We start from the raw sequence: 13,153 nt of genomic DNA on the forward strand, positions 1-13,153 counted from the left end.
TGACTCAACACCGCATTTTGCTTATTATCAAAACTACAGTTATAAGGGGTATCAAGCAAAATTTTTTGGTATGAAGAATCCAGCAAGTTATCTTGGATGAAGAGTCATCACCAAATGTAGAAGTAACGTCGAGTGTGCCTCAAGGAAGTGTGTTGGGATCCTTGCTGTTCATATTGTATATTAATGATCTTGCAGACTATCTTAAAGAAGCTTCATAAATATTCAGTCAGATCTTGATAAGATTTCAAAGTGGTGCACAGACTGGTAACTTGCTTTAAATGTTTAGAAATGTAAAATTGTGCACTTCACAAGATGTAAAAAATGTAGTATCCTATGACTATAATATCAATGAGTCACAGAAGGAATTGGTTAACTCATATGAATACCTGGGTGTAATAACACTCTGCAGGGATATGAAATGTAATAAGCACATAGCCTCAGTTGTGGGTAAAGAAGGTGGTAGACTATAGTTTATTGGTGGAATGCCGGGGAAGTGCAATTCGTTTACAAAGGGGATTTCTTACAAATCACTCAAGTTACACAGCCTAGATTATTGCTCAAGTATGTGGTACCAATACTAAATAGGACTACAGCAGATATTGAATTCGTAAACAGAAGGAGAGTACAAATGGTCACAGGTTTGTTTGATCCATGTGACAGTGTCATAAAAATGCTGAATTACAGGTGTAAAAGATCTCACAAAGTCTCGAACTAGCTTTAAATGATGACTATAGGATATGCTATAACCCCCTATATATTGCCCCCTTATGCATCATGAGGACAGGATAAGATTAATTACAGCACACACGTAGGCATTTAAACAATCATCCTCCCACACTCCACAAGTGGATGGCATGCCATTATGTGTTTTGCAAAGTGTAGATGTATTGGTGATAAGGGTCTAAGCAAGATGAATGGTTGATAGCTACAAATCACAAATGCATAAAATGGTATTGTATTTACATCTCCATTCATTATCTGCAAACCACTGTCAATTATGTAAGGTTTCTTCCAGACGGTAGCAAGTTTTCACTCTTCCTTTGTGTGTGCCTTTTGCTGGCTCTACACTTCTGTCATTCAAAGAGTGGTCACCTGTATTCCTAAATTATTTACAACATTCACCCAGAACTTTCTTCACTATAACTGTGGTTTGTAGAATTTTTAGTAGCTTTTCTCAGGGTAGTTAGCATCTGTCTTCTTGGGTCTGCAGCATTTCTGTGATGCTCTGTTGTGAGTCAAACCAACCTGTGAGCGATAGGGCTGCCCATATTTGTATACTAATATGCCCTGTTAGTCCCATCTAGTATTGGTCACACACACTTCAGCAATAATCTAGGATGGGTCACACATGTTTTGAAAGCAATCTTCTTAGTAGAAGAATTGCTTTTTTAGTGTCCTACCAATGGTCCAAGACCTACTCTACCTATCACTGATCAGTCCATTTCACATTCCCCAAAATTGCTACACCCAGATATTTGTAAGAGTTGACTAATCCAATTGTGACTCATTTATTTTATAGTCACTGGATACTGTTTTTCTGTCTTTTTTGAAAAGCACATATTTACTTTTATAAAATTTAGAGCAAGCTGCCAACCTCTGTACCACTTTGAAATCTTACTGAGACCAAAGAGATTGTTTGTGCACCTTTTTTTCTCCAGAACTTCATTATCGATAACTGCATCATCTGCATTGATTACTATGTATGTTGTTCATCAATGCATCATTCAACCTGAATGATGATCATGTTGCTTCTGTACATTTTCCTGAGACATGCCTGAAACTACTATTACATCTGTCAATGACTATCTGTCACTTCACAAACATAAAAAATTTCCTTTCAAGCTTAAAAATAAGCTTATAGAGAAACTAATACTCCCCCGCCTTGACTATCTATTACTCCACTGAGTGAACAGTACAACAGATATACTCATTCTCAACAAAGTAAAACTCTCTCTCTGTACCATCACATAGCACTGCCACGTTTACTAAACCGTTTTGCATACCAGGAACTCGACTTTGAAACAATCTTCCTCAAAATCTCTGAGTAATTAAATACCTTCCAAGCAAAGAGAGACAGTTAATGATATTCATCTTCTGCCACAACAGCCATCTCTCCTACACTCTGTGCAGCTCATTCTTGGCAGTCCCATACCCCAACACTTTTCCCTACCCCTTGTTGGCTTATTTCTCTATTTACATTCTGTACTTTCCCGAAAGCCACTGTCACTATCATTTCAATATTCTCCTCCTCCTTTATCCTTTCTGCTTCTGATAACACTAAACATGGCTTCAAATGTGCTAAGCTAATCTATAGCATTCAAAATGCCCTTCATTATTATTATTAGTGTTAGTTGTTATTGATAATATTATTACTAGTAGTGGTAGCAATCATCATCATCATCATTCATAATATGGTCAGGCTACATAAGCAATAAATAAATAAACAACATAACAGCTTCACAATCTGAACACAGGGATTGTATTACATGTACTTTCTATGTACACGTGTAGCTGTAACTTAGAAATGTCAAATATAATGTAAACTTTTGTATCTCTCTTAAAAAAGTGAAAAAGATTCTTTTGTAAACCTTGACATGTCTCCTGTATATCAAATCAAATGATTTGAAAATTGTGCTTAACAGGATGAATAAATCACATATCTATGTCCTCCTTACCAAGACATCCTCAATCTGGTTATTAATTTTGATTGATACTCTATATGATCACACTTTTGTTAATAAGTTTTGATGTGGTGCTCAATGAAATGCTTTCTAGATGTCAAGAAATACATCTACCCAACTGCATTGATCCACAGCATTCAGGATCCCATGTGGGAAGAGCACAAATTTAGCTCTGCACATCCAATGTTGTAAGAATCTGTGCTGGTTAGCATGTCTCATTACGTTTCAGCTCAGAACATGTACTAAGATTCTAAAGTGGGCGGGCATCAACTTCAACAGTAAGTTTGTTGATCACTTCTGCTACCCTTCTTGTACACAGGTGTGACCTGTGCTTTCTTTAAACTACTAGAGACAGTTTTTTGTGTGTAGAATCTCTATATTTTATGTTCCAATGTGGGGCTAACTCAGAACGTAAAGCCATACAACAAAACACCAATTGGTAATGGTCACACATGTCTACAATTACCCATTAATGTGGCATGGTTTGTTTGGAGCCACAACAATGAAAATATTATTCTGCAGCTCCCTGGAGCACATTTGCAAACATTGGTGCACGGTGCTGTGGTTCTTTGGCATCTTTTTAGCAAGTTTATTTTATCAGTAACTGTAAACCTGGACTGACAGTCCAGGGAAATCTATTAACTTTATTCTAGCACCTGTTGGTACTTCACAGTGCGTTAAAAGAGAGGTAGATGTACCGTAACATCATGTAGATTTAAAAAAAAAATTAACATGAAACGTAGAGTCACAATACTCCTACCTTTTTTTTCTCACTCAAGACGTCGTATAGAATGTTATTATTGTAAAACTGTTCGCCGGTAGAACTGGAACTCAAATTCGTTGTCTCTGTGATATTTATTGTCTGACATTCATCCTCAGGAGCTTTTTGCTTAGTAGACGCTGCTGTTCCATCGTCTGCTTTCTGCTTCTCTTTACCTTGCCTAATTCCAGAAGTTGATCGTTTCCGTTTAGCTTTTTTAATCGACTTTTTAGGTTCCCTCTCTTCTAGGGAAACTGTTTCGTTGTCCAAATTATGTATCACGCTATCCATTTTAATATATCAGGCAAATTAACATCAGAAAACACTTCGTCAATTACTGCAAGGTTCTGCCCAAATAACACACAATATTTTTTTACATTTGGCCGTAACAAATTTAGGATTTACCCTAGGAAGCAGTTTATGATTTCAGAAATAACAAATTCCAAATCTCTCGATGTCTGAATTCCGAAAATCTGAAAACAACGTACCGTTGCTGTGTGTGTGTCCCAAACTTCTAAGCAAACAATATTGTGTGTAGTAGCAATCACTGTCAAAAGCTGTGTCTATTTAAGTATGTTTAAGCTAGGTTTAATGATGAAACAATTCCTGAACCAGCGCAGGCGTAATAAGCGACCTTTGACCCTCCTAAAAAAAATTGCACTACACACGGTACATGTTAATAGGCGTTGGCGAACCTGGGGAAGGTGTGGCTTTCTGTTTGCACACACTCCCACCCAACCAGTTGTACACGTGCTAGGTGAGTGTTGTGTTTAGGGTAGTTGTTTAGTTGATGCTAAAAAGGCCATTGACACGCATAGAGATTTAAAGTAGAGTCGAATTGATTTAAAAAAAGGTTCAGGTGCCAAAAAAACATTTATTTTAGTTCTGGAATAAACGAAACGTAGGATAGAACACACCATTGCTGTATTTAAAGATTTCGAACAACATTACAACTAAGAAATGGAAGCAACGGCAACGACTGCCCGAAAAATTCATCCGGTCGTAAGTATTGTATCTCGATTTTAAAGATCTTTTAAGACTGTTTTGATGCGACTTATTTCTCTCTTTCTTGCCCGTGTTCACTACTGGTAAATACATATTTGTTTGTAGTTGCAGAAAATGATTCAGAGTGGATGCCAGAATCAACATAAAATTGCAGTAGCTTTTCAGGTTTATATGGAGCTGTGTGAAGGTATATGTCGAAAAATCTGAAATTTCGTGATTTAGATTGAGTCTATTGTAACCTACGCGTATAATTTTCAGTGGAAAAGCTGTGGAACGTTCGTCATCATTACAACGAATTACACGATTTTTTCTATCTTACTGGCAAACATTCTGCATCCTCTGAAAGGGACGAAATATTTATCCCATTGTCAATCACATCAGACATCTCTCCAGCATGGGTTGAAAATATTCAAAACGAAGTATGCCGTAACACCTCACCAAAAAGGTCAGTATGATCATCCTTTCATCACATAATTTGATGAGATTAGATACACTTTTTGTTCCTTGTATTCATAGAGATCTCCTCGGCGATGTAGAACATGCCCTAAAGCAAGTTTATCGCCGATTTACAAAGAAAAATGTATGTTGTTGCCCTTTTAGGTCATATTCGAAATGGCCCTCACGGATATGAAATAGCTCAAAAAACTTGAACCATATTTTAATTTAAGAGATGATAGCAAATTTTTTCCTGTACATATACTTGTACAATACAGTGTGATGCATATAGGCCTAATTCTTAAATTATTGTAACCATGCATAATCAAACAGAAAAATCAATTCACAACACGCACTTAACATTAATCACATTACTGCACAAAACATGCAGAAACCCGATTTTATATATCACTCACACCATTTGATATTATTAATAGTATACACATCAAGCAGTTCAACCGAGAAATCTGTCAGTGGTGTAGGTAAAGCTGGCCATCAATAAACATTTTAGGCTCCTCTTAAACTAAACTTTACTATAGCTAAAATATTTATTCAAATTAGATGATTCATTCACCTTTGAACATCAGTAAATACAACCAGTGACTGGGTTATAAAATAAAGTCTGTTTATTTATTGTGTATTCTCAAGGCATAATCAGTATAACTTAAGGGAGTGGGCTACCTTCATAGTCTCAAATGTTATTGAATTTACCATATTCAGGAGTAAGTAACAAACATGTATTTTTTTGTTTACTCCAAAAACATTCCTGCCCTGAGATACAGGCATCCAAAGATGACACAATGAACACCATTTTGAAAATGCGAATTTCGGAATTGTTTTAAAAATGCTGTATCTCTGTAACAGTTCTAGATATTTTGTTAGTTTTGTTTGTTTGTTTGTTTGTTTGAAAGACAACTGCTTTATGATTATGATGGTATCCTCCATTTCGACATATCTGTCAAAGTTCTTTTACTGTCGCCTTTTGAATTTTAAACTGCCAATACAGAAAAGTTAGATTATTTTCTGTTGATTAGTACTATATTCTCCATAAAGTAGAGAGGATGTAAAATGTAGACTGGCAATGGCAAGGAAAGCGTTTCTGAAAAAGAGAAATTTGTTAACATCGAGTATAGATTTAAGTGTCGGGAAGTCGTTTCTGAAAGTATTTGTATGGAGTGTAGCCATGTATGGACGTGAAACATGGATGATAAATAGTTTGGACAAGAAGAGAATAGAAGCTTTCGAAATGTGGTGCTACTGAAGAATGCTGAAGATTAGATGGGTAGATCATATAACTAATGAGGAGGTATTGAATAGGCTTAGGGACAAGAGGTGTTTGTGGCACAACTTGACTAGAAGAAGGGATCGGTTGGTAGGACATGTTCTGAGGCATCAAGGGATCACCAATTTAATATTGGAGGGCAGCGTGGAGGGTAAAAATCGTAGAGGGAGACCAAGAAATGAATACACTAAGCAGATTCAGAAGGATGTAGGTTGCAGTAGGTACTGGGAGATGAAGAAGCTTGCACAGGATAGAGTAGCATGGAGAGCTGGATCAAACCATTCTCAGGACTGAAGACCACAACAACAACAAACATAGGTGATGACACAGGACATGACTCGGCACATAAGTGATGACACAGGACATGACTCGGCACATTCTTCAACTGCAAATAGGGCCAGAGAAGATCATCATCATTTCTAATGGTGCTCCTAGTCATTTTAAAAGTCGTAACCAGCTGTTTTAAATTGAGTAAGTCGCTTGTGCCATCTAACTGGGTATACAGTGCTTCAGGTCACGGGAAGGTTCCATGTGATGGAGTAGGGGGCCTGCTGAAGCACCATGCTACAAAACATAATCTTTCCAGACCAAATGCAGCTGCAATTCAGAAGGCTGAGGATTTTCCAAGAGTCGTGAAATCTTACACATCCACAACTCTCATTCTTTTGTCCAAAGAGGAAATCAAAGAATTCTGTGAGCAGAAAAAAGAAGAATGATCTGAACAAACTACTAATTTGAAAGGAATTCAGAAGACACGTTTTTGGACTCAAGAGTGATTGGCAAACTCATATTGCACACACTTTAAAGAGCAAGGAAGAAGAAATTTCATTCATTCGGCCAACAACTCAGAAACATCAGGATAATATTCAGATTCACAACCTGAGAAGGGAGATGTTTGTGGTGTGTGTGTATGACTGTGACTGGTGGATTGCAGAGATTATAGGCACCAGTTATGAGTTAAATGAAATTGTAGTGAACTTTATGCTACCACATGGACCAGCTGCTGAATATGCGTTTCCAGCTGAAGGACAGCAACAATGCTATGAGTGCTCACTTCCTGTACACAATGTTTTGAAGATTGTAAGTGTTCCAGTTCCTATTAGTTCAACAGGAAGGCATCACACTATATCAAAGGAAGATACTGAAGCAGTGGGACACATTTTTAGTTCATTGACTGGCTAATTTCAGCACAAAACAGAGTGCACAGAAGTTGTGTAAATTGAACCTTTAAGTCATTGGGTCTTTCACATACATTTTTGAACCATTTAAAATGCTTGAAGAATGAGTCTCCTACTCATCTTTCAAAACTAAAATTGTGATAAATAAGGCTAGGTTTTGATTTTTATGAGCCTGTTATGTGATACTGTAACAGCTTTTCGACAAAATATGTAGAACTGTTACAAAATTCGCACATTCAAAATAGTATGCACATCGTCATCTTTGGAGGGCTGTATCTTGGGGCAGAATTTTTGTTTGTTGAGAAAACAAAAAAAGATACATGTTCCTTAATTAGTCCTTCATTTTAACATAGGCTAAATTCAATAACATCTGAGACTATGAAGGTAAGATTTTTCCCTGGCGTGCCTGAACGGATATGGACTATGCCTCATAAGAAATTTGGATCATTTGTGACACAGTCAAGTTAGCAGACCAAAATCCGCTACTTTTCATCCATTTCACAATTTATTATCTTTAAATTTATTTATTGGCACTGTTATGTGTTTTTAGGTAGTTTGTTGTTGTAGACAATAGCAAGGTATTTGTAGCTGTCACGCGTCTTTTCCAATGCAGCGCATGGTGCTTTAATTATATGTAAACTTCTTACGTTGCAGTCGTCAGTTGTCCTCCTTAGGTCAGACTTATTTAGATTTTCTTTAACAAATGTAGACAGTTCTAGATATGTTGGCTAGGTTCTATCATTTAGTCATTTGAAATAATCTCTACATGATTCACATGGGCTATGTCATGCAATGCACCTGAAAGCATTCTTTTGCCATTTAAACCATAATTTTAAGCATGTGGAATTTCCTCATAGAAGTACTTGATGTTTTGGATGGGAGTACAAGAATGCAAAATATCCACATACTAGACATTATTTACTGACATCGCTCCTCGCCTTGTACCATGTGCACATCTGCCAAATGAATTTCCTGTTTGGTAATCTCAGCTGAGCTTGTGGCCAATGTGAGATCCTGATAGTTCAATGGTTTTGTTGTAATGACTGGGAGGATTCAGATAGAATACAATGTCTCAGTTCAGTGTCATTTTCAAGCAGTACATTGTCCTCTACCAAGTAGTGTGAATCTCTCCATTTCTGCTGCCATACTGTGTTTCACATTTTCAAGGTTGCTATCACATATGACCAGAGCCAGTTAGAGAACATTTTTCCACACAAACACCTTTTCATTTAACACCCCCTCTCCTCACCATCTTCACTTGTATACTTTCACCTTTGTCAGTTTTTGCTCCTAATTGTGTTATGCTCTGTATACAAATCTTGCACTTTGAATCCCCTGGTGCCCCCCTCAGCTTGGTGTCCCAAGTGGCAAATTGGGTTATGTGGACCTTAAACTAGACCTGCATGTGATCATTGTTGTCATCTGTGTATAGCACTGCATCAAGTGGCAGAATTGTGGGTAAATAATTAATATACACTGATCAGCCTGATCATTATGACTACCGGCCTAGTAGCCATTATACCCACCTTTGGCATGGATAACTGTGGTGAAACATCATGGTTTGAAGCAGTGAGATCTTGGTAGGTCACTGGAGGGAGCTGGCATCAGATCTACACACACAGGTCACCTAATTCCTGTAAATTCAGGGGAAGGGGGACTGTGAGCTCTTGACGCTACAGTCAGTCATATCCCAGGTGTGTTTGATCAGGTTCAGATATGGCAAGTTGGGGGGCCTCCACATCAGTTGAAACTCACCACTATGTTCCTCGAACCACTCCATCACACTTTTGACCTTATGACATGGCACATTATCTTGTTGAAAAATGCCACTGCCTTCGGGAAACACGATTGTCATGAAAGGGTTTCTGTAGTTTGCAACCAGTGTACGATATGCCTTAGCTGTCATGGTGCTTTGTGTGAACTCCACTGGACCCATGGATGCCCACATGAATGTTCCCCAGAGCATAATGGAGCTGCAACCAGTTGTCTCTGTCCCACAGTACAGGTGTCACAGATATGTTTCCCTGGAAGATGACTGAGTTGCGCCCTGCCGTCAGCACAATGAAAAAGGTATCTGGATTCATTGGACCATGTAATGCTCTGCCAATGTCCATTGCCCATAGTCATTTGCCCATTTCAGTCATAGTTGCCGATATCATGGTGTTAACATTGGCATGTGCATTGCTCATCTGATGCAGAGCTCCATCATTAGGAGTGTTTGGTGTACTGTGTGTTCAGACACACTTGTACTCTGTCCAGAATTAAAGTCTGAGGTTAGTTCTGCCACAGTTCACTGCCTGTCCCATGTTACCAGTCTGCCCAGGCTATGATTTCCATCATCTGTAATGGTGGGATGGCCGCCCAACCTCACGATGTCTGAATGTGGTTTCCCATTGGTTGTTTGAATGTGGCTTCTCCTTGGTTTCACCACATGTTGAAGACAGTCACCACAACCCTCCTCGGACACTCGACAAGTCATGCAGTATCCAAGATACTCGTGCTGAGCCTCCGGGCCATCACAATCTCCCCTCAGTGAAACTCGGATAGATCACGCACCTTCCTCGTTCTACACGTGGCAGCACGCTCACTGATGCTATTAGGTGCACCATGTGTGTGTCTGACTAGCAGTCATTCCTCGTCAGTTGATGCTGCTATTGTGTGGATGGGTTTAGATTGATAGTATGTCAGTGATAATAATGTTCTGGTTGATCAGTATAAATAGTGAAAAGGAAAGATCGAGCTACAGATCCCTGAGGTACACCCTTTACAAATGGAAGACATTCACTGAGACCTTGGTGGCCAGAGACAGTGAGCATGTGTGTGCGAGTTGTGCTTGTATGAATGTGTGTGGGTTTTCTGGTTTAGAAAAAGGCCATTTGGCCGAAGGCTTACATGTCTGTCAGCCTTTTGTTGTGCCTGTCTGTGACACAGTACCTCTTCTAAATGGTGAATAACAATCTATCTTTATCATAATATTGTCATTATTCCACTCTGGATTTTCCATCGTTTGATATTTAACAGATATTTTCAAAGTGTAGGCAGTTGCAGAGAGAAATGTAACATAGACTACTTAAGCCCGTATGGGTTATTAATCATTTGATTCAAAAGTATTATAATGGTATGCTACCAAAAATCATACATAGATCCACTGTAGTTCCAGCCCAGCCATGTAGTATTGCAAAGCAGTCTCATCTACCGTATGTTGTCATGACAGATATTTGTTGTTTCATTGGTCACTCAGATGCCTACTGGAAAACATCAATTATTTGTTAAAAAAAAGGATAGGGAGCAGTAACACACTATGTTAATGTTCAATTTGAAAAACCAGATGTACACACCAACAACGTTAAAAATGAAGGTAACTCTTAGAAACATCAGTTTATTTGTACTTAAATGACGAGTTTTCTTAAGATCTTTTGGTTTAAGTTAAGGTACAGTGCTGACCAATAGGGGGGTAGATGGTTCAAATTAATCTCCAGCAATCCAGGTTTGGATTTTCCACGATTTCTCAAAATCGCCTCAGGCAAAAGCTGGAGGGTTCCTTTGAATGGGCAGTTTACTTTCTCCATTTTGTAATCTGAGCTTGTGCTCCATTTCTAATGACCACGTTAAATTCTAACTGTCCTGCCTTTCTTCCTTTTGGAAAGAGCGTAATTGATAAACCAGTGAAACCATTTTATGTAACCTACCAGGTCATATGGTTCCACACATGAAATCACATGTCACGGTATGTCGGGTATACCGGTAAAGAGGGCATTACACCAGGCAGTGTAAGGAGAATATGTGTTTGAAGGGGATCAGGGAAGTTTTGGTGAATACAGATACTAGGTGATTGAAGGCTTAGTTTATAGTGGTGTTACGTGAATTATGAATTCAGGTGTCCTCCAGGAATCAACACTTCTGGATTTGTGGTTTGACATGCACAGAGTGCCTGAGCTGTGTGCGGAGGTTTTCTCTTCGTTTTCATTTCTGTGGAAGCAAGATGGGTCATTGGTCATGATGTCATCCTCTCCAGTCTCCATCAGAAATACAATCAGCATGATAGCTGAGAATTGACCAAAGATAACTGTCGGAAGCAGTGTGAGGCACAATGGGAGAATGTATCGGGTATTAGGGAATTATGGTGAGGAGAAAGTATTAGGAAATGTTATAAAGTTTAATTAAGAGATCAAACGTGGCTTGTCTAATGGTTGTATATTTACTTATTACTCATAAACTAATAAAATTTTAAATATTTCTGTTATATGTTATGTGTAATACTAAAATGTCAGTGTAAGCTCTTGAATGTCTCAGTATCCTTCTTGAGGTCAGAGTTTACCTAGCAAGTTTTGAAAGTATTTCTACATTACTTGAATTTCCACAGCCGCCATAATCTGAAAGATAATTGTGCTGGTACATTGCAGGTGTCTTCTGCTCAACACAGCTGTTGTTTCTAGACTGCGTCATTCTCTGAAACATTCTATATTTATGCAGCTTCGCTGTACACAGATGTGACGAGGGGGTGGGTGCAGTAGCACACTCCGATATTCTTGAATGCTGGCTTCAGATTTGGGGAAAACTACTGATAAAATTAAAACAATTCTGATGAAAGGAGACTTACTCTGATGGAACTGGACTGTTTGCAAGCTCGAGCCAGCACTTGGTTGGTTGATTTGGAGGAGGGGACCAAATAGTGAGGTCATCGGTCACATCGGACTAGGGAAGGATGGAGAAGGAAGTAGGCCGTGCCCTTTCAAAGGAACCGTCCCAGCATTCACCTGAAGCGATTTAGGGAAATCATGGAAAACCTAAATCAGGATGGCTGGATGCAGGTTTGAACTGTCATATTTCTGAATGCGAGTGCAGTGTGCTACTATTTACATTTAAGCTAGCTTTTATGCACCTTAGCACTTAAATAAAGTTCTATCTTAAAAAAATATCACAGTGGCGCTGGTAAACAACATACCTATTCTCAGCATCCTCTAAAGACAAAAGTTACAATCTGTTAACATCTCTTTTCCTCTCCCTAATAACATCTCAGAATACTCCTTCTTTCTCACAGTTGATAATGTTTCCCTGACAGTTATGTTAATATCATGATCTTTACCCATGCGCTCAGCACTCAATTCGTTTATCGGTAGTTCTTACAAAAATATTTGATAAAATCGATGCAGTATAATATTTCATAAGAGTTTCACTTCTCATTGTCAACATACAGATGTGTTATTACACTTGTTTTGGTTTGAGCACTGCAGCATTTCTGCATGTTACACTGCTGTTGCTGGCCAGCATGCGGCTCCAACACTTGACAGTTTGGCCAGCATGCGGCTCTGACACTTGACAGGAGGGTTAGGTAGGCATGGAGTCTGCGTAAGATGGCTGCGGCCAGTGCACTTGGAACTGTCAGGATTGCTGAGGTTAAAAGTGATTTAACTGGCCATTGCAGTTAGCACAGATGGTAGCTAGTAATTGTACAAGTTTGTGCGTTTCAAGCATAAAACGTAAAACTTACAGCAGAGTATGATACACCAACTTCAAGAACTCAGGGAGGTGGTTCTTTGTATTTACAAATTGACTGTGGAAATTGTGAATTTAATTACATATTGTGCCAATAAAAAATGTATAATGACTATTTACACTACCTGCAATAACAGTTTTACTTATTAAGACCTAGAGAAGACTCCCCCTATGCGACCCGCAGCTCTTTTGTGGGTAAGTGTGTGACATGCATAAGTCCCTGAGCTATTGCAGCCTTTCGTATTTTTTGGGCTGCTTTACCTTCGCCTTCCTTCTCCCTCCTCCCTCCCTGCCCTTATTGCTTTCCCTTTGCCCC

General features: G+C 38.7%; 1 protein-coding gene and 1 long non-coding RNA gene across 3 annotated transcripts in view; one reads left to right on the forward strand and one right to left on the reverse strand.

Annotated features, from left to right (window-relative positions):
- Positions 1–4,405, reverse strand: part of LOC124612292 — a 43,534-nt gene extending 39,129 nt beyond the window's left edge. Inside the window, exon 1 of the long non-coding RNA XR_006979524.1 lies at positions 3,442–4,405. This is a non-coding gene — a long non-coding RNA (uncharacterized LOC124612292). The remainder of the gene's footprint in view (positions 1–3,441) is intronic.
- Positions 3,887–13,153, forward strand: part of LOC124612291 — a 35,661-nt gene continuing 26,394 nt past the window's right edge. The window contains exons 1-3 of one of the 2 annotated variants that reach the window (XM_047140398.1): positions 3,887–4,443; positions 4,552–4,633; positions 4,705–4,891. In XM_047140398.1, the coding sequence (XP_046996354.1) occupies positions 4,402–4,443; positions 4,552–4,633; positions 4,705–4,891 (311 nt within the window). In that variant the 5' untranslated portion in view covers positions 3,887–4,401. The remainder of the gene's footprint in view (positions 4,444–4,551; positions 4,634–4,704; positions 4,892–13,153) is intronic. The other variant, XM_047140400.1, reaches the window with a different exon arrangement.

Source organism: Schistocerca americana, chromosome 4 (assembly GCF_021461395.2).
Source record: "Schistocerca americana isolate TAMUIC-IGC-003095 chromosome 4, iqSchAmer2.1, whole genome shotgun sequence".
Taxonomy (NCBI): domain Eukaryota; kingdom Metazoa; phylum Arthropoda; class Insecta; order Orthoptera; family Acrididae; genus Schistocerca; species Schistocerca americana.